The following is a 19517-nucleotide window of genomic DNA, read 5'->3' on the forward strand; positions in this document are numbered from 1 at the left end:
AGTTCCAAAACCATGTAGGAGCTCAGACTATGGAAATGTTTTATCATGTTTCTGCAAATTGAATACTTATAGAATAGCTAGGGCAGAATAAAAATAACACCATAAGACAAGACAGACAAAGCTGTACTGAGGAGGGGCACAGTGAAATTTTGGTGCTGCTCTTGTGTTTTACATGACAGCCAGCAAAGTTACTGCACGTACTGCACTGTCATTTCATGGATACATTTCATGTTTCTTGAAGTTCTTCGAAAGGGTAGGCAGGTAGTTTAATACTTTAATAGTTTATAATCCTAACACTAAGAACAGGTTGTAAGGAAGAACCCTTGTGCTAGTGTATCCCTCTGTTAGCTGAATATCTTCAAAGATGATACTTCTAAGATGCTGCTTTTAAGCAGTTGCTTTACAGGACAGAGTGGGCTGACAACTTCACTGCACAGTGCCTAAGACATCACTTCTTCAGGCTGGGAAGAAGCTGCAGTTCCTCAATATCTTTAGCTAATTTTTTTATCCATTGTTGTTGGCTTATCCTGGGATTGGATACTAGCTTTCCACCAATACAAAGTTGTAGATTCACTAGTGCAGTAATATAAAACAGACAGCAGGGTTGTACATCTTGATTTAGTGTGTGCAACCTAGAGACCCCATTGTGACACTGTAAAACACTCGAGTTGAATTTAATACAACTGAGGCATAGTTTTGCTGAGATGTTGAGCCCCAAGATAATAATGTATTATTGATCCTTTAGTTACAGGGTGCTGTAGCTGCAACTGGTTTTTGAGCAATTTTCTCTGAACGCTAATGTTCAACCAGAGTTTCAGGAGCTACCAAGTACTGAGAATCACTTCATTGCTGTTTCAGATGGCTCACTTCCCAGGTAAAAATTCAGTTTGTATTTCTTTTGATGTTCCAAACTGACTGCTTAAGACACACACATGATTTAGATTTTGTTGTTTACTCTGCTGTATTTCTAACTTCATGCCAGCCAACTCATCTATTTTGAGAATACTCTAAGGATATGTTTTTAGTGGTAGATGGAATAATACTTAAGCTGTCCCAGCTGTATAGCAGCATCATGGAGTAAGATGACTAGTGGAAGAAATTGCCTCTCACCAATAACAAGTTAGTGTTTGGATTCAAAGAGTAACCTGAAACAGCTGTGTTTGCACGCTCATATTAGCTTGAAACATCGAATCTCTTGACCGGTGGCCTTGGTGCACACACAAAACTGCACAGACATGCATATATTTCTTACTGCTCTTAATGCAGGATCCTTTCTGCCTCTGCTTCAGCCTGCTTTCTGCCCTTCCCTTTCTGGGGCATGCTGCTCTGCATCCATGTTTCAGTTCTAAGAAATCCTAAAGTAGTTAAGTCACTTCAACTACAATAAGGAAGTAGTGATAAACCTCAGAGGCTTAGGAAATAAATAAATAAATAAAATCAAAACACTGCAATGTCAAATTATGACACTTAAATAGCAAAGCTTTTCTCACACTGTGCCCTTTACTGTCCTTTTGTGCACCCCAAGAGGAGACTGTTGTTCTGCTTGTGACCTCATTCTGTTTTTGTGTAGTTCTCACCAAATTTGACTGTTGGCTCCGAAGACTGCTATTCCTCCATACTGTGTGCACATGCTGTAAAAGCACTCAAGCAAAAACAGAAATACTCTGCAGTGAGTGTCTTAATGCTCAAGAATTCCAACACTGTGATTAGAAATAACCTTTTAATAAGGAGGCTGAGAGATAAGCACTACATATAAGGAATGAGTACAGAGTTTCAAGATCAGGGTTAATTATGTAACATTATTCAGCGGGTATTTTTTGATTGTTTTGTCAAAAAGCAGGTTATTTACTACTAAAAATACCTCTCCTAAGATACTTTGTCTTTCTAGTCCCTGTGAGTCTTCATTTACCTGGTCATACTCTGTCAGAAATTCCACTATAGATGGACGGTGACTGCACTGCTGAACAACTGGACGGTCCACACCTTTCTCTAAAGCTTTAGGACACTGCGGATGCTTAAAATGAAAGGAGGAGGAAAAAAAATAGTTAGCAGTAATAAGTTCACTTGCTCCACCTTAGTCCTCTCCCCTCCCCATTTGTTGCTGAAGCATACTTTTGCTCAGCTTTCATCTCCTGTAAGAACTAAATTCTGCTTACGCCTATAATGAATATTCAAATTCTTGCCTAAAATAGGCTATGAAGCCTGCTACTATGTTTTAGTCAACATGGAAGTTTCAGTGTTGGTTTTCAAGAGCTAGCCGAGAAACCTGATAAGACAACAAATGGTAGAGGCTCCTGCTGCCTGGAGCATTTTACCATTCATTACTAGTTTCCATGCTTAGAAATAAAGCACTGAGATGAGGCACAATCTGACAACTGGGAAGAGAGATCAACTGCTGGATGAACTTGGCATAGCTAATGCAGTGTTTCCAGCTGTAAGAAGTACAATAACTGTCACATGAATCATCTGAAATTGGACTATGTATAAACTAAATATGAAAGAATCAGATTAGAGAGAGATCGTCAGCTATTTGTAAGGAAGTGACATACACTAAATCAAAACCAGTAGGAACTGAGGTCAACTACAAAGAGAAACATGAGTTCCTAGCATAATGCATGCAGCTCTATTCATCTGTATGTAGATAAACCTAAATATGAATAAGCAGAATTGCCTATATTTACTGCAAATGTGCAGGAAGAGATTCTCTAACTCAATCTTTCCACCTCTCATCTTGTCTGTCAGCTGAATCTTACTTGCATTCACCACATATGCTTTAAAAGTAATAAACAGACTGCTAATAAGCTGGATGTTGCTCTAAGCTACTCTGGTGCTGGTAGCTATTTCATTAAGGGTCTCTGAATTTTCAGCAAATCAAAGAGCATCTCATTAAAACTCTTCATTTAAGAGGTGAGCACTAAGCGAGCTGGCCTCTATCACAAGCCCACACATGAAATATACTGCAGGACACGGTCTAACATGGCAGGACAAGGTCTAACACATCTGAGGCTAAAACTGACTGCTCCTTTCCCCCTTTTCTGTTTAGGGCTGTAGACTGTTAACCTGCAGATTCAAGTTTGGCCACTGTATCCCCATGTTAGTCCCTTTGTTCCCCTCAGATTCATCTATGCCCACAGACAACTCCCATCAGGCAACCCTCTAATATTATAAACATTACCTCTCTCCCGAATGCATCAGCTCAAAAGCTTCGTTAACTTTGTCAAAAGGCAGATTGTGTGTCACAAACTCATCAATTTTGATCTTTTTGGACATGTAGTCAGTCACCAGTTTCGGTACGCTGTCTACGCTCTTCCAGCCTGAAAGAAAGCAAATATGCATTTGTTTTTCTCCTCTCCTCCCACTTCTAAACACAGAGATGAACACAAACATATACATTTGGGATAGATCACATGTGTGATAAGATAGCGTGAGAAACTGAAGGCCTCCAGTCAGTGACACATTTGCCCCTCCTGCTCCTCTCGAGAGCATAAGGAATGCAGGACAGGCTGTCTGGCAAGAGAGAGGACAGGCTGTCTGACATTGGCCAAAGCCACTAGTGCACTAACCTCTCACTGGTATTTCAGTTTTGAGCACACAGCAGCCCTCACCTCAGAAATCACCTCCACTCACCCTTCTGCATAATCTTTGCTACCACATGGAAAAAGAGCAGCCTATGAGCAGCGTGAGGTTTGGACACTTTTATGAACTTCACCAGTTACTGAATTCCCCAAGTCTCCACATGGTTCTGGTTTTACAACAGCAAAGGCTGAGTGCGAACTTGTTGCTTTTGTTTTAAAGCTTCTTTTATAGCAACAAGTTTCCTTTTTAGTTACTAAGTGACATTCTCCATCCCCATCCCCCTCCCCACATGAAGCCCCACAGTTTGCCTAATGACAACAAAAACATGTTTGTGCAAGTTGCAGTCTCCCCAAAGATCAGGTCCTCCCATTGCATATCCCAAAAGTTCAGCTGTTAATAAAGCAAATAACTCCACACCTGTTCTGTTACAGCTGAATAGCGTACAGCTGCATTCTGCATTTGAAATCTGAGTGCGATACAACAAAATCAAAGATCTGTAGCCTGTCTATAGCAATGTCACATTTTACAAGCCAACACAGTGTTCTTAACCTGCCAGTAGTAAGTTTCTTCCACAAGCAAAAGCAAGGCAGTTTGTTCTTCCCTCATTTAAGCTGTCCTAAGTTGTCTCTATCGTCACCACAAAAGTAAGTTACCTCCAAACGCAGTCCCCTTCCACGTGCGCCCCGTTACCAGCTGGAACGGCCGGGTGGAGATCTCCTGTCCCGAAGCAGCGACTCCCACTATGACACTGACTCCCCAGCCTTTGTGGCAGGCTTCCAGGGCAGCCCTCTTGCAGGACAAAGGGGCAAAACAGAGCATTTAACACCAGTGTTTACGCTGCACATCTGCACTGCTACAGGTTAAACTCCCCTTTCCCCTCCTCCAGTTAGATTCACCACATCAGCATTTAAGCAACAGTAAGTACACTGAAAACTACATTAAATTTTCAATTGGTTCAGACTCCTTATACTGTTCAAGATTCATTTTGCTCTTTTTATATACCATCCAGCTGCCAGAGCAATCAGTCTGAAATCCCACTGGGAGTTGTGATAGAGCACAATAAAGAGATCAGAGGCAACGTAAACTTTGTTACTGACTGTCTAGGAATGCTTTTTTCCTTCCTGAAAGCCTTACTTTACAATTAGTAAAATAATACCTATTTCTCTATTTCTGAAGAGAAAATTAATTACTGTGGAAGAAAGGAGGTGCCAAGTGCTGAGATTTTACTTTTCAACGTACAGTAACTTTTATATGTAATTTTTGTATTTTTTTTTCCATTATCAACACACAAAAAGTCAATGTTTTAAAGAATTCCTATTACGCAGAAAAGCCTGTGAAGTATAAGCAAGCCATTTCCAATCGAAGCAGCATTTGCTTTCATCATATAATTACGAGTGGTTGTATTTGGCTTTTTTTAGCCACAGCAGGTATCATTACTATTCCCCTCTCCCCCGCCTTCCAAAAACAAAAACAAACCCCCAAAACATGGCATATTTTCTGTAACAAGCAACTCATTCTCCCATTTAGCTATAGCAGTTCAAAGTAGTAGCTACGCAACACTCACCATGACTCCCACATTACCAATGCATTCAAACGAGTAGTCGACCCCACCATCAGTCATCTCAACCAGCACCTCCTGAATGGGCTTCTTGAAGTCTTGAGGGTTAATGCACTCAGTGGCTCCAAACTCTTTGGCTTTGGCAAACTTGTTCTTGTTAATGTCAATGCCAATGATCCGGGATGCTCCTGCTACTTTACAGCCCATAATAACTGCCAGCCCAACTCCTCCTAATCCAAAGACAGCACAGGTTGAGCCACGTTCCACCTGAAAGAGTGAGAGAAGAGCATCAGCAACACCAAGAAAACTCCTCCTTCCTTGTCAGTGTGGAAGACGTTAAGAAGTCTGTATTGAAGATGTGTGGGCAAATTACATGCAGCTACAACACTCTACCACGTAGAGAAGGGGAACTGTGCAGAAGTTTCATCCAATAAGCTCTTCAAGTGCCAAGCCTGACTTTCTTGCCTAAAGATGAGGAAGAACTAATCTGGTGAGGCTTAGCTGTGGAGTAATTCTACACAGCTGAATGGAAGGCAGATGTCAAAGGACATACTCGATGCTTTTACAACAGCTTTGCAAAAACCAGCCACTTCCCATCTCAGCCATAATTCCACCCCCACACACGTCAGGCTACTGAAATCTAAGGCCCCAAACACTCCAAAGTGACCGTGCACCTGGCTCCCATAGCCTGCTCTGGCCCCATGCACACTCAATAAGCAGCTCTGTCTTACCCTGCTCTTCGAAGCAGGATGCAAAACATTTCACTGTCTTCCTCAACAAAGCATGAGGTTCTTCTAAGCTGTTCTTGTCTTTACGGAGAGATTAGAAATTCCTGGCTAAACTTCAGCAGTTAAAGAGAATAAAGAAGCAGAAATTTGGTGCCTCACAGTTAGTGTTCTGAACCAGTCCCTACGCTGGCTGTGTCCTCTAGCTCAGGTGTAGCGTTGCTAAGCCATTTGATCACAGGGAAAAGCAAGAGGCAAGCAGAGCCCTTACCTGAGCCGTGTTCACAACAGCCCCGTAGCCAGTTGAGATGCCACAGCCCAGCAGGCACACTTTATCGAGGGGTGCTGCAGCATCTATCTTGGCCACTGAGATGTCAGCCACCACAGTGTACTCTGAGAAGGTGCTAGTCCCCATGAAGTGGTAAATCTGCTTCCCTTTGCAGGTGAACCTGCAGGTACCATCAGGCATGAGTCCTTTCCCTTGCGTGATTCTTAAAGCAAAGACAGGAGGGGACACTCAGAATCTAAGCAGTGACCATCCTCACCAGACAGTATCCATTAAACACACGGGGGTACCGCTGCATAAGTGCGCCTCCTTTTCTGAAACATGCCACTGAACCTAAAAGCTTGCACAAATTAGATACTATGGGCATAGATCTTGATTTTTACGACCGCTTAAATCTACTTAATGCACCACAGCTAGACCACCTATCAAACAGCATTTACAGGAAATCACTCCCAAACACAGCACAGCCTTCCCTTCTCCATCACCTTGATTGCTTATTGGACCTATCTGGAAATTCAGCTGGGAAGCAGACTGAAGGCAAAGAGGGCTTGCCATACAACTCTGCACCACAAAACAGATTTGCTGCTTACTCCACAAGCTACATTCCCTGAAGTATTTCCCCTAAGCAGGGATTAAAGATAGAGTAAGAGTGCTTGTGTTTCCAAAGCTGTGGATGCAAGCTAGCAGCTCACACCCTCACATACACAAAAACAGCCAAACCACTTTTTATAAAAAGTCAAAAAAGAATCTACATGTTAAGGAGAATAGAAAGTACTGCCTACCTCCCTAATGCATGCACTTCCCAAGTCATTAAATGATACATCAAGAAATTTATTCTCCAGAGGCACCTCCCACCATTCACGTTTCGCAACTAGATCTGGTGCATGTTGAACAAATGCCAAACCACACGAGAAAATGAAAAATCATACAAACCTTATCTTCTGGCACAGATTAGTTTTAGGGTTCTTACAGAACTTGCATTCTCCACACTGCGGGATATATAGAGGTATAACTGTATCCCCTAGGGAAAACAAAAAACAAACAAAAAAAAAGGCTAGTTATCGAATCAAGCAACGCACTAGGAAAAACACAGAGTTATTTGATTTTTATGGCTTTTATGTGAGCCTGTTTAAAACCTTGTTTGTGTTTTAGAAATTGCTTACAGAATAAAGCAGCAGTGTTTACAGAGTGCGCTGGATAAAATGCCGTTTTCCTCATATCTGAGCATGCACCAAACAAAATTTACACATCCCCAAGAAAACAGGATCATCACTGCAGAGTAGAACACCCCAAAACCCAATAGTGAAGCAAATATGTTTTAACATCTCTTAAGTCCTCTACTAAAGCAACAGGAAACAAGCACCATTTCAAATATTAACCCAGTTTCAGGTAAGAACTTGAAAGCCGGGATCTTTCAAACTTTCAGTCAACTGCACATCAGACAGACAAACATTGTACCTCACAGAGAAGAGGAAAACTATGCAAGCAAAAATAAGACTTGCAAGATTTTTTTCTCACCTGGCTTTACTTTTGTTACTCCTTCTCCAACACTCTCTACAATCCCCGCTCCTTCGTGACCCAGGATCACAGGGAAACATCCCTCAGGATCAGCACCGCTCAGCGTATAGGCATCAGTGTGACAGACAGCAGTGGCAACTAACTATAAATAAATACAGAATCTGAGGCACCTCCATGCCTTGAAGGATGAATAGCAGCACTGATTTAAGTATTTCTCCACAGCCAGTCATTCAGGACTACTGCAGGGACAAGCCCGCCAACGCAAGCAGCTTTTGCAGTGCTGCCAACATACTCCTACTGCTGGGAAGATGCTTGTTATATGATGTTCTGAAACAGGAAAGTCACAATACATCCTTTCTTGCTTCCATCAGCTAAACCCTGACATTGAAATTGGAAGAAGAGGACACTGAAAATTAGCCCTCTAAAACACCTCAAAGCAGAGGTTGCGTATTTGAAGTAACTGATATCTCTCAAAGGTAATACTAACAGAAAACCCACACCCAACTTGCAGTATTGCATAAACCCAGTCTAAATTTTAAGCAGACCATGCACAGTCCCTTCCACACAGATAAGTTTCACCTTCACATATACTTTTTGGCAGATAAGGACTAATAAAATGTCCCAGACAATAAGCATCTTCGGTTTGGAGAATTGAAAGAATAATCTCCGTTCAACAGCCCATAATTCACGGCCCAAATTAAGTAAAACACACACAGAGCTCCGTGTTATAGAACTCCAACAGGTCACAAGCTGCAGCCCTCCAACAGGATCAAAGATGTTTCTTGCTCAGATGTTCAGTGGACACTTAGCCTGTAACTAGAAGTGATCCCCAGGGCCAGCCACAACCTTTAGTGCAGTGTGGACTGAGACCAATTTTTTCATGAAGACAAAAATAAAATAATAATAATAATAAAAAAATCCACCATTTTCTTCCCTGGAAAGGCAGCCAGGACACTAAGGAACTAATGCCTTTAACAATTTGCTTGGCAAAGAAAACACTCACTTTAATACTCAGGCTCCCAGCATACAATGCATGAATTTAACAATTAATTTTCTTACCTTGATACGAACTTCATGAGCTTTTGGTGGAGCAACCTCCACCTCCTCAATCGAGAGGGGTTTACCTGCCTCCCAGGCAACAGCAGCCTTGCATTTAATAACCTGAAACAGAACAGCAACAACAACAACAACAGAGGACATGTGTTGCATGGTTCATTTAAAAGATTTCTTGTTCAACCAAAGGAGGCTTTTGGAAAGAATCCTTTTGGAAGGAATCCCCGATTTGAAATTACTGATTTCAACACAAAGGCTTCATGGCCCTACGCCTGCTTTCAGGAAGCTGAATGAGAAAGAACAAACCAGACCCGAGACTTGCATGTTTGAATGCATTTGTGTGGCCAAGCAAGCCGCATTGCTCCAGGGAAATCACCGAGAGGGAATTTAGTGCAAATTCCCCAAACCAACCCCGCAGCCATTCAGCCTTCTGCTGTGTCAGTGCCTGGAAGAAATGAGCAGAACAGGAGCCACCTGCTGAGCTCACCAGGTCTCATCCATCACCTGCGTGTGCATACAGGAAAATGTTAACAAAGTAGCTTAGGCTTCTCTGCAATACTTTTGTGCTACAGTAAGTGATATTGGGCCTTGCCTGAATGAGCTGACACCCTCACTGTACCTCAAACAGCAGAACTGGAAACGCTGAGTTTGGCAACCCCCCAAAAAACCCTGAAGCTACAAAGCCATGGCCTGAAGCAGAAAAAAAAATATATACCCACTCCTATAGCATAGCCTCTGCAGGGGCCACAATTAGGCAAACATGCCCTTCACCTACAACTATCAGCTTTCTCCATCCTACTTTTTATTACCAGGGCGTTATAAAATTGCACCAAATGCAGCAAAGTAGCTGCACAGCCACTGCAGGGCACTTGGCTGTACTATCAAAAAGCACCACATCTACCAGGGAATCTAAACTCGAGGCACAAAGTACACGGGGAGCCCGCACTCTGTAAATCATTGCCTGCTTTTTCAGCCCACCTCGCTCCCTCTCCTTGCCAAGCCACTCCGCTAGACCCGCTTTCCAAGCGGCAACGAGTTACTCTGACACATAAATATCGAAACATCCAACTGCACCTTAAAGGCCTTTTTCCAGCACGGGGAGGACCATCAACCCCCGCGGGAAGCAGAAAGCCCCGCTGCCACCCGCCGCTGAGCCACGCGCGTGTCCCCAGCTCCTCACCCCGCGTCCCGGGACGCCCGCACCCCCCGCGCCGCTCACCTCGCCCGCCATGACGCGCCGAAAGCGGGAGGAGCCACCAGAGCGCACGCGCGACCCGCCGCGACCGTTAGAGCCGTTGGCGGGGGGCGGGGCGGGGGAAGGGAGAGGCGCAGCGCGGCGGCCGTTGGCGGCCGTTGGCGGCCCCGGTGGAGAGCGCCCCGCTGAGGGCTTCCCCCGCGCTGCGGGCTGTGCGGAGCGTTTGTGGAGCGTTTCCCAGCGTCTTCTCGCCGTGGCGGCGGGGCTGCAGCTATCCCAAGAGGAGTAGCTCGCCCGCGCCGAGCCTCGTGCGTCGAAGAAATAGGTGTGTCGAAGAAATAGCCACTCACTCTGCTTTTTCTGTTTGTTTGTTTGGTTGGTTGGTTGGTTGGTTGGTTGGTTGGTTGGTTGGTTGATTGATTCCCACAGTCTGTTGGTGCAACACTTTTCTTCCTGCAGATCTTGGTGTTAGCCCTCAGGGCGAGTGAGGATCTCGCCATTGTCTCACGTTTTCCCCAGTGTTTTTCTCCAAGGCTGATGGGTTTGTGGCTTTTGCTACGGCACATCATCATTTCACAGCACAGCCCTGTCAGTCTATAGGCAAATTTATGTTTTTCTGCCTGCAAAGGAGCAGGCGAGTTGTCTTGCATAGCGGTGTCTGGACCCCGATGCAGCAGGCACGACGCGATCCAGCTTTTTTCCCTAAAGGTACAACTGTGAGGGGATGCTAACATGCCCCTTCCACAGCTCTCTCCTAAAGACGAGGTGTACAGCCCACTGTTAGAGGAGTCACCCCCTTGCTCCCACTGTAGATCTGTCTGTGGTAATCTTGGGTTGGGGGCAGTTACCACCTGTGTGTCTCCAGAGCAGATCTTTTGTGCCTGAATCTACCCGTGGGCAGTGAGGCCATCCTGGTGGTGGAGGCTTTTCTGCCAGGGGGCTGAGCGCAAGCAGCCTCTTGCCAATGCAGGCCGTTGGCTGCCGGGAATTCACTGTGAGGGGCCGGACTGTGCCAGGGGAGCTGCAGGGTGTTACAAAGTTTCCCTCAGTGAGATGCAGAATTTTTGTTTTCCACTGGCATGCTAACGAAGCTCAGCAAATGTCATAGCTAAGCAACAGCACCAGTGTGGGGGTAAAAATAACATAAGATGGGAAGTCTGTAGGCTCAAGAAGGCTGCTGCCTAACTGGAAGGCAATTTGGGCAGTGAGGGTGCTGTGTTTCACACATATGTGGATGTTTCACATATGGTGAAATATGTTGAGAAGGAATGAAAGGGGATGTGCCCAGGCAGCCCATCCCATGACGTTTTTGTAGTAAAGGCTATTTGTGCTTCTTGTTGCTTTCACAGGCTGCTGTGAAAAGCCTGTCGTTGAAATCAAAGAAGTCTTTGTCTGTTTACCTGGTTCAACTCTGCCTGCCCTGTAAATTTCATGCTCTTATTTATCTTTGATTCGTCAGCACTTCCAAAAGACCTCCAAACTTTTCATCCTTAGCTAAGCTTCACGGTTGCTCCGTTTTGATAGCGGCTGTATCTGTGAAGTTCCAGATATGGCAAGTGCTGATTCTGGTGGTCAAAAATACCAGTATGTAAATCATAACTCCTTAATGTTCATCATTCAATTTCAGACATTAATGTGTTTTTTTTTCTTTTCGCTTGTAGTTTTGTCACATGGTCTCCAGTGTTGGCTTGTTCTCTCGGAACACCCTGGACTTGGTAAGTGTTTTTTTTACATTTTTTTTTAAAATTCTCTGTGCCATTCAAAAGGTGGGGAAAAGCTCCAAACAAGTGATTAGCTGGGTGGGGGAAACTTCCATTTTCATAGACTGCAGCTGCCCAGCTGCTCGCTGCCTTGTATTTAATGACCTAGTAGGAGGCAAACATGTGCTAGAGATTTTACAGTATGCTCTGATTTAAAGCATCTGTTTTCCACCACATTCATACTTCATAGTTTGGGAATAACTCTTGAAAACTGTGTTCTTTCCTTACTATACCTGAAGTCCAAATTAGAGTTTAATCCATGCTTAATCAACATGAAATGGAGACATTCCTTACGCTATATTTGAGAAGCAAAAAGAGAGTTGAATTCAGAAAGAATAAATATTACATCTGTAAGGGACTATTATTTTGTTGTTGTTGTTATAAATTGGCTTTCTTCCTTTCCCTATTCTCCATTTGTGCATCAGCAGAGGTATTACTTTTGCCTGTTACAGGTGAGGTACAGGTAATGTTGTTGTAACTGTTGCATTAAAAAATCTTGAGACCCCCTATTCCCTGCTGGACAACAGGGCATGAGGACAAGGGAGTCCGTCACCTGCAGGGTGGGCCTGAAGTGCTCTTCTCCCTGCTAATCCCCTCTGCACTGGACTCCAGGAATCACTGAGGCTGTGGCTGAGGGGGCAGTTTTGAATGTGAGGCTGTGACTCACCCCCTACTATACTCTGTTCTGGCCATGGAAGGTTTCCAGGGAAAGGATGTGAAGTCGAGTTGGTTGAAGCTATGCAGTTGGTTGTGGCTATGCCCCTGTAAGTACTTAAGTGGGGAAAAAGATCTGAAGTGCACTTGAGCAGATAACAGGTTCAAAAATCTTCTGGATAAAAGCTCTGCAACTGGACCACTTGAAGACAAAATATGGTAAAATAATTCAAACAACTGACAAGTTTCACGTGCTCTACCTGCTGTTGTGAAAAAGGCTAGAGAAGTAGACGCTGCAGAAGTGTGTAGATTACAGAAATAAGGTCTACCAGGATGGACAGTGCGATTCTGCCATGTTTCAACAAATGCTCATTGGATATTTTTCTTGGTTTTGATGTAGTGCTGTGGTAAGTAAAAAACTAGATTCCCCCTTTTTTTTAAATTTGGAAACAGTTTCCTTTGCATAAATCCTACAGACTAAAGACAGAAATACAGCAACTGTGTGATATTTAGTGTGCAAATGGCTCATTTTTTGATAAGGCCATCAGTTAATTGTACCTTTGTGAAATGCTAATGGGAGTTACAGCTCTAATATCTGCAGCTAGTTTCGACCTTTGTACAATAGGGGATCTTTATGAACTCTGGCCAGAGGATTAGGGCATGATGATCGTAGGGTGAAATGATTACAAATGAAAAAGCTCCCTCTCGCTATTTTTTTTCCAAGGTTCAAGGCAGGCAGGTAAATGATAAAAGAGCTAGAGCAAGAGGGGTAGCAAATACACTGCATAGCTGAGAGCTACAGCAGCAGCAGTGCATCACGCTTCCTTACATAGATAATTTTGGTCTAGGTTGCAGTGGTAACCCAGCTGAGAGTGTGGTAAAGGTAAAGATGCATGTGCAGAAATGTGTAAGGCAACAAGGGGTCTAAAGAACTAGCAGGAGAAGGAGCAAGGGAAGGTCTTGGGGCATAAGGAAGATTTCAGTCTGCTGGCAGGGGTACCAGTGGCAGCGAGTGCTTCTGCTCTCCTTGCACGCCCCGACACGAGGAGCCAGGCGAGATGGGCCGGCACCAGGACTCCAAGCTGCCACCCTCAGCTTGCTCTCTCAAAACAGCAGGACAGTGCGAATGCTGAAAAATGGGAAGGAGGCACATGGTTACAAGTGCTGGTATGGAAAGTTTTCATGGCTTGCTCCAAGGACACAGAGGTGCATTTGAGTTGAACAGGACATAGGATTTTTCTGTTACTGAATAGTGGCTCTTCTGTGTCCCTTATGGCAGATCCTCCCAACACATGGACGTGAGGCCGTGGCCTGCTTTTTCAGTATGTTTTGATGCATTTGGTAGGAAATTATTTCATGCTGCTGCCTTATTCGGGCTGCCAGCCTGTGTGGACTGTTTTGAATTTTAAACGGTGGTGGTATTTGTCATCCCCCAATTTCAGTCGGTCAAAATCTCACCTTTTTCCCCCACGTAACAATTCAAATCCCTTGTTCACTTCAGCTACCGGCAGTGTGTGCGTGATCAGCGAGTCCAGGTTGAATTTCTTTTCTAAATAGCCGGTAGCTAATTTGGGAATAGAATCCCTCGTCTTCCAACCTAGAAATGGGAAAAAGTGCACACGGTGAATAAATACTCAAAGAAATGCTGTCCTGGTAAAGTAACAGGAACCTCTGTTGGCTGGTGCTGAAGTCTAACGGCAAGAATATAGATGCCAGTCAGTGGCTGGCATCTCTACCAGGTTATAATTATTAGGATGAGGTTCATAGGTAGGCAGGGGCGGGAGAGGTGGGATGAACCTTGCAGGGAAGCTAGAGGCCCATTTTTTTTCCAGCCTGGGCAATGGCAAGGTGTTACTGGGGCAGAAGGAAATTCCTTTCATGGCACAGTTGTCTTCTTCCTACTGGTTCTGGGGTTTACAGTATCCAGCAGAGTTAATGGCCAGGCTGCCTTCTGGGAGGTGTTTTGTGGGAATGCCATGAGGATCAGGATCCAGCAATCACTAACAGAGTCTTTGTCTGGAGAGAAATGTCCCCTCACTGGGCAAGAAGGCAGTTTTGTCCTTCAGGCTGCAGCCACTGCAGCCAGTGGTGTGTACATGACTATCACGGGCACTATCAGCATGTTTGTGCTTACATATTCTGGAAATGCAGCACTCATTTTTAGTTGTAGTTTCATAGATTTTTTCCTTATAAAAAAATCTGTCAAACAGACCTTCTGGGGCATGGCCAAGCTTGAAACATGCTTCTTGAGGTTAATGAATAGCAGCTATTAGAAAAATTTTCTTTTGGCATGCAGCTTAATACAGTGCTCACATGGGAAAATGAATTGCCAAAGGGAGGATTTCCATATACCTCAGAGGAGAATTGTTCCACGAACATTTGGGGATTATAGTGAAAGGAAAAGTCTGCCAAGATTGAAATAGTTATCTTTACTCTCGTCTCATACCTCCAAGCATAGTTCCTGTCCACGTACGCCCTGTGAGCAGAAGCATCGGGTCAAAGGAAAGCAGTAATCCAGCGGGCACTTCCCCAATGACCACGCAGACACCGGTGCTCACATTGCAGGCAGCCAGGGCAGCAACCTGCTGGGACAGGCAGGTGAATTAGAATATGCACCAAGTAGGTTGTCCAAACCACCTGCCTTCTATGCAGCTCTCTCTGCTGACAATAAAGCACTTACATCCTCCTGCAACTGGCACACAAAGCTCTTTTTCTATTTCAAGCCTCCACGGTTTCTCCCAAAGCCAGATAGTCTGCCTTTGTTTGCAAAGACATGCGCAGAAATGCAGGCACAAAGCATGAAACTACCTGCTCTGGGGAAATATGCCCTTTGGGGGCTGTAAGCAAGCTGGGCAGGCATGTCCTGAAAGGCCACGTACCATGGTATCCTTGTCCCCAGTGGCCTCAAAGGAGTAGTCCACCCCGTAGCCAGTCATCTCTGTGAGCACCTCCTGAACAGGCTTTGTGAAGTCTTTAGGGTTGATGCAGTCAGTGGCACCCAGCTCTTTGGCCTTGGCAAACTTGTCCTTGTTGATGTCAATGGCAATGATGCGAGAAGCTCCAGCTGCTTTGCAGCCCATGATGACAGAGAGGCCAATTCCTCCAAGGCCAAAGATGGCACAGCTAGAGCCTGGTTTCACCTGCACAACACAGGGCAGTGTGAGCCTGAAAGCCGCAGTGTTCTGCCTGTGGTGCCGCTTGTCCCCAGGCCCCCAAGTACCAACCTTGGCAGTATTGATGACAGCCCCGTAGCCTGTGGGGAAAGCACAACCCAACACACAGACTTTGTCCAGAGGTGCGGCAGCATCTATTCGGGCAACGGCGTACTCCGGCATGACGGTGTACTCTGAAAAGGTGCTGGTCCACAGGAAGTGGTGGATCCGTTTCCCTTTGCAAGTAAACCTGCTGGTCTTGTCTGGCATCAGATTTTGTGGTTCGCTGAAGCTGCAAAGAGACAAGTGCTGTTCATGAAGCACAGCGCGCCCAGGAACGTCAGGCAGGTGACTGCCTTCAGATAAAGGGACGAGAAATACAACTCACTGAGACTTTATGCAGTAGTTGGAGTCAGGATTCAAGCAGAAGCTGCATTCACCGCATTGAGGGTGGCAAAGAGGGATGACTTTGTCTCCTAAGGGAAAGCGCACTGTGTTACACACCTCTGATAGCGCGGCATGGGCTACGGGCAGGGATTTCTGAGCTCAGGTCCACGATGGCCCTTCAGGGTGCCGGACCCTCGGGGTATGCGCGTGTGTTTTTTGCTTTTACCTGGCTTCACAAAGATCACTCCTTCTCCAATGCTCTCCACAATCCCAGCTCCTTCATGGCCCGGGATAATGGGGAATTCTGCATTAGGAAATAAGCCTCCTAAAAGATGGTCGTCTGTGCAACAGATCCCAGAAGCCACAATCTGTTTGGAAAGGAAGGCATAGATTAGCTAAGAACCACTCGGGGCTTTGTGTAATCCCTTTCCTTACATAATTTCCACTGGTGTGTTGGACCCCCAAGGAGGCAGGTGGGAAGGCCTCATCCAGGCCAGGTTCATGTTCAGCCCCTGCTGAGCATGTCTGTGCCCAGAGCAGCTGTGCCCAGGGGGGCTGAACATGGACCTGGAGAGCAGGTGGGCAATTACCTCCCTGACGTGTCTCTGCCCATTCCAGCAGCCATCAGGTAGGATGAGCTACCCTAAGTAGAACATATGCTACCCAAACTCTCATCCTCCCCACCAAGACGCATGCAAGGCTGCACCCAGTGCACAGCCACAAGGACAATAAACCCCAGGAGGGAGCAGGAACGTAGTGAAAGAAGGTTTTACCTTGATACGAACTTCTCTGGCTTTTGGCGGTGCAACCTCCACCTCCTCAACAGAGAGCGGTTTGCCCACGGCCCAGGCCACAGCAGCTCTGCATCTGATCACCTGGAAGCAGCAGAGGGTTACGCTCTGCGGGGCAGAGTCCCGGCAGAAAGGTGGTTCTGAGAAGTGCACAAATCAGCGCAGCACCGTGTGCATGTCCTCGCTCAGCACACGGGCAGCTGGACAGCGACACGAGACAACCCTCCTGCAGTGCCTTGTGCTGGAGCCGTCGCTTGGGCAGGCCCCTAAGGAGGCCTCTGTCTCCCAGTGTGTCCCAGTGTCCCAATCGGTGGCAGTGTGTGCAAAGCAGAGCAGCTTTTCCTTTGCTGGTGTCCCCCATCTCTCCATGCTGCACTGCAGGCTGTTCCCCACATGGTGTTTCCAAGCTGTGAAGAGGGCCGTGGCTCTTTTCGGGGAGCTTAATCCCACGCCTGCCTCACTAAGTGTTCAGAAACACTCCGTGCAGGAACAGGCGAAGCCGTTAGCAGCTGAGGGAACAGGCACCTGCTGACCCACGTTTTGCTGCTTAAGTGGAAGCACAAGAGATGACTTCAGCAGGAGTCTGTCCTCAGTCCAGCCCTGCTGAGCTGAGTGACAGAAAGGGGCTCAGTCATAGGTATTGACAAGCTGCAGCTGCACAAAAGCACAGGGCTGTGATCAGCACAATTTGGATGAGTTGGAGTAAGCTCAGCAAAGAAGCCAGAAGCACGACCGGCTCGCAGCGTGAGCCCTGGGAAGCTTATGCCGCCGAGAGCAGAGCGCCTTTGAGAGAAAATAAGGGAAGTGCCTTACTTTTCCGGCGGTGGCCATCCTGGAGAAGCCGTTGGAGGAAAGGGCTCTGAGCCTGGCTGACTCGCAGCACTGCGCGATGTCCCCACTGTGGAGCTCAGGCAGCCGCAGGTCAGTGCTGATAGGAGAGCAGGGTGCACGTCCTGCCGCAGGGCTGTGCTCAGAGAGGGGGTCTGCATTTATGGAACTGCTTTATCTGTGCCTAGGTGTGCGCTGTCCTATCTCAGGGTGGGGGAGTGGCAGCCCTTGCAGTTCCTGCCTCTCTGAGCACTGCCATGTAGGCTGGGGCAGCCCTGGTGGGTGAGCGGAGCTGCTCTCTGCACTCCAGTCCACAGACAGCGCTGCTGGCAGCCCAGAGCCCAGCCCTGCCACTTAGCTCTGTTATACACATGAGGGCGGCCAAACCTTGGTCCCCACAGCAGCTGTGCACCAGCTACCATAAAGCAGAGCACCTGGCTCTAGGGCCACCTCACAAGTGCACAGTGCATCAAAACTCCCACTGCAGGGCCACGTGGAAATCTCTGCTGCAGGGGCGTACATTGCACCCCATGCTGCCCCTAAGCTCACTGTGGCTGCAAGGGGGCCCCTTCTGCCATTGCCAAAAACCTGACCCCGTGTTTGCAACTTACTGACTAGCCATGTCAGGGAGCTGCTCCTGGCTGCGTTCCTTGGGCCTTGATAAGGTGTTTGGCCCCTGCCCCAGACCTACAGAGGCTAAAGGCTATAGGGCACGCTCCAGGGAACTCTGTTGCTCAGAGCACATAGAGATCCCAGGAGAATCATTAACAGCTCGGGTCTTGTCAATGTGAGCTTTGGCCATAGCTGGCGTGAAGAGCTGCTGGTCATTATGCTTTGGGTACAGCGCGGGAGCAGGTGCCCACCTCCAGCACTAAGCAACTCTGGCAGCTGGCAGCCCTACCTGGCACCAGGGTGTCTGCTGGCTCACGCATGCCAACAACGGCTGTTTGTCTCCTGAAATGCCTCAGGGGGAGCTGGGAGCAAGCGGGGAGCTACAGTCAGGCTGCCCGGGCTCCTGGAGGGGAGCGGGAGCCCGCTGGCCTCCCCTGTGCTCCTCAAGGGAGTTTGCATGGGCTCTGCCCAGAGAGCCAGGGCTGCCATAAGGATATGGCATGGTGACACAGCCTGGGAACACATTCCTCAGAGGTGCCCTGTCCCCTCACCTTCTCCGTGAGCACCACAGGGCATGGCTTGCATGGTCTTGAAAAGAGAGCAACAAGGGGCTGTCATTTACTTCTTTGCTCATTTTTTTTTTCCACCTCCTTCCACTCTCAAAGTTACCAATGTATTTGCTAGCACTGATGTAATGGGAAATGCCTCAGAAACCCCTCTCAATCTTGGATTTGTGGGATCCTTCACCTCTCTGTTCATCCCCTTCCTACCCCTGCAAGCCAGGGTTAAACAAGCCTTAGGTGGAGTCAGTTTGGCAGGTATTGCTCCCACCCACCTCGAGGCAAGCCAGGTTTGCCTCCACAAAGCACTATTTGGAAACAATACCCTGAGCACTGAGGTTCTTTCCATTACAGGCATGTTACTACACACAAAATGAATTAAAATGACTTAAAACCCTCTCCAGGGGTTTTCAGGGATCTGGCACACAGTCAGATGGTACAGAAACTGCCTGGACAGCGATAGGATCTCTTGGACAGCGCAGCACCAAGGAGGTGTCATCTCAAGGCCAGGCCAAGCTTCAGAAGAGACCGTGCAGGTAGCACCACAGAAACAATTATGATGTTTTAATCTGCTCGGTAAACGGAGGTTGTTATACGCACATGCGTTCAAGGGTGTTGTTCTGTTAAAGTTTAATCTCTTCTTAAACTCATTCTCCAATCATTAACCCAACAGGGCTGTTCAAAGACTCTCTCTGCTGTGGCAAACACCTAAGCTGCCATCATGAGCACATGGACACCTTAGTTCATACCCACCTCTACCCAGATGCACCTGGGCGTGCACAAGCCTAGAGCAGAAGAATACTGACTATTTCAAGCAAGAACCAGGAAAAAAAAAGATTTATTTCCTTTATAAATGCTGTGC

At 46.6% G+C, this 19517-nt stretch overlaps 2 protein-coding genes across 2 annotated transcripts; both read right to left on the minus strand.

The window, feature by feature from the left end:
• Positions 1–1706: 1706 nt before the first annotated feature.
• LOC104572366 (alcohol dehydrogenase class-3) lies at positions 1707–9984 on the minus strand. The gene is made up of 9 exons (XM_088529587.1): positions 9936–9984; positions 8723–8824; positions 7664–7805; positions 7079–7166; positions 6131–6350; positions 5141–5401; positions 4230–4365; positions 3176–3314; positions 1707–2014 (listed from the first exon to the last, which is right to left on the minus strand). The coding sequence occupies exons 1-9, from the start codon at positions 9945–9947 to the stop codon at positions 1990–1992; spliced, it is 1125 nt and encodes a 374-aa protein (XP_088385713.1). The 5' UTR covers positions 9948–9984; the 3' UTR covers positions 1707–1989.
• Positions 9985–13400: 3416 nt separating this feature from the next.
• LOC148596162 (alcohol dehydrogenase 1-like) lies at positions 13401–17512 on the minus strand. The gene is made up of 9 exons (XM_088529418.1): positions 17469–17512; positions 16638–16739; positions 16091–16232; positions 15866–15953; positions 15550–15769; positions 15205–15465; positions 14772–14907; positions 13784–13922; positions 13401–13454 (listed from the first exon to the last, which is right to left on the minus strand). The coding sequence occupies exons 1-9, from the start codon at positions 17484–17486 to the stop codon at positions 13430–13432; spliced, it is 1131 nt and encodes a 376-aa protein (XP_088385544.1). The 5' UTR covers positions 17487–17512; the 3' UTR covers positions 13401–13429.
• Positions 17513–19517: the final 2005 nt, after the last annotated feature.

The sequence above is a fragment of the Tinamus guttatus genome, unplaced genomic scaffold, assembly GCF_059628265.1.
Source record: "Tinamus guttatus ecotype Peru unplaced genomic scaffold, ASM5962826v1 Tinamus_guttatus_pri_ptg000028l, whole genome shotgun sequence".
Taxonomy (NCBI): Eukaryota; Metazoa; Chordata; class Aves; order Tinamiformes; family Tinamidae; genus Tinamus; species Tinamus guttatus.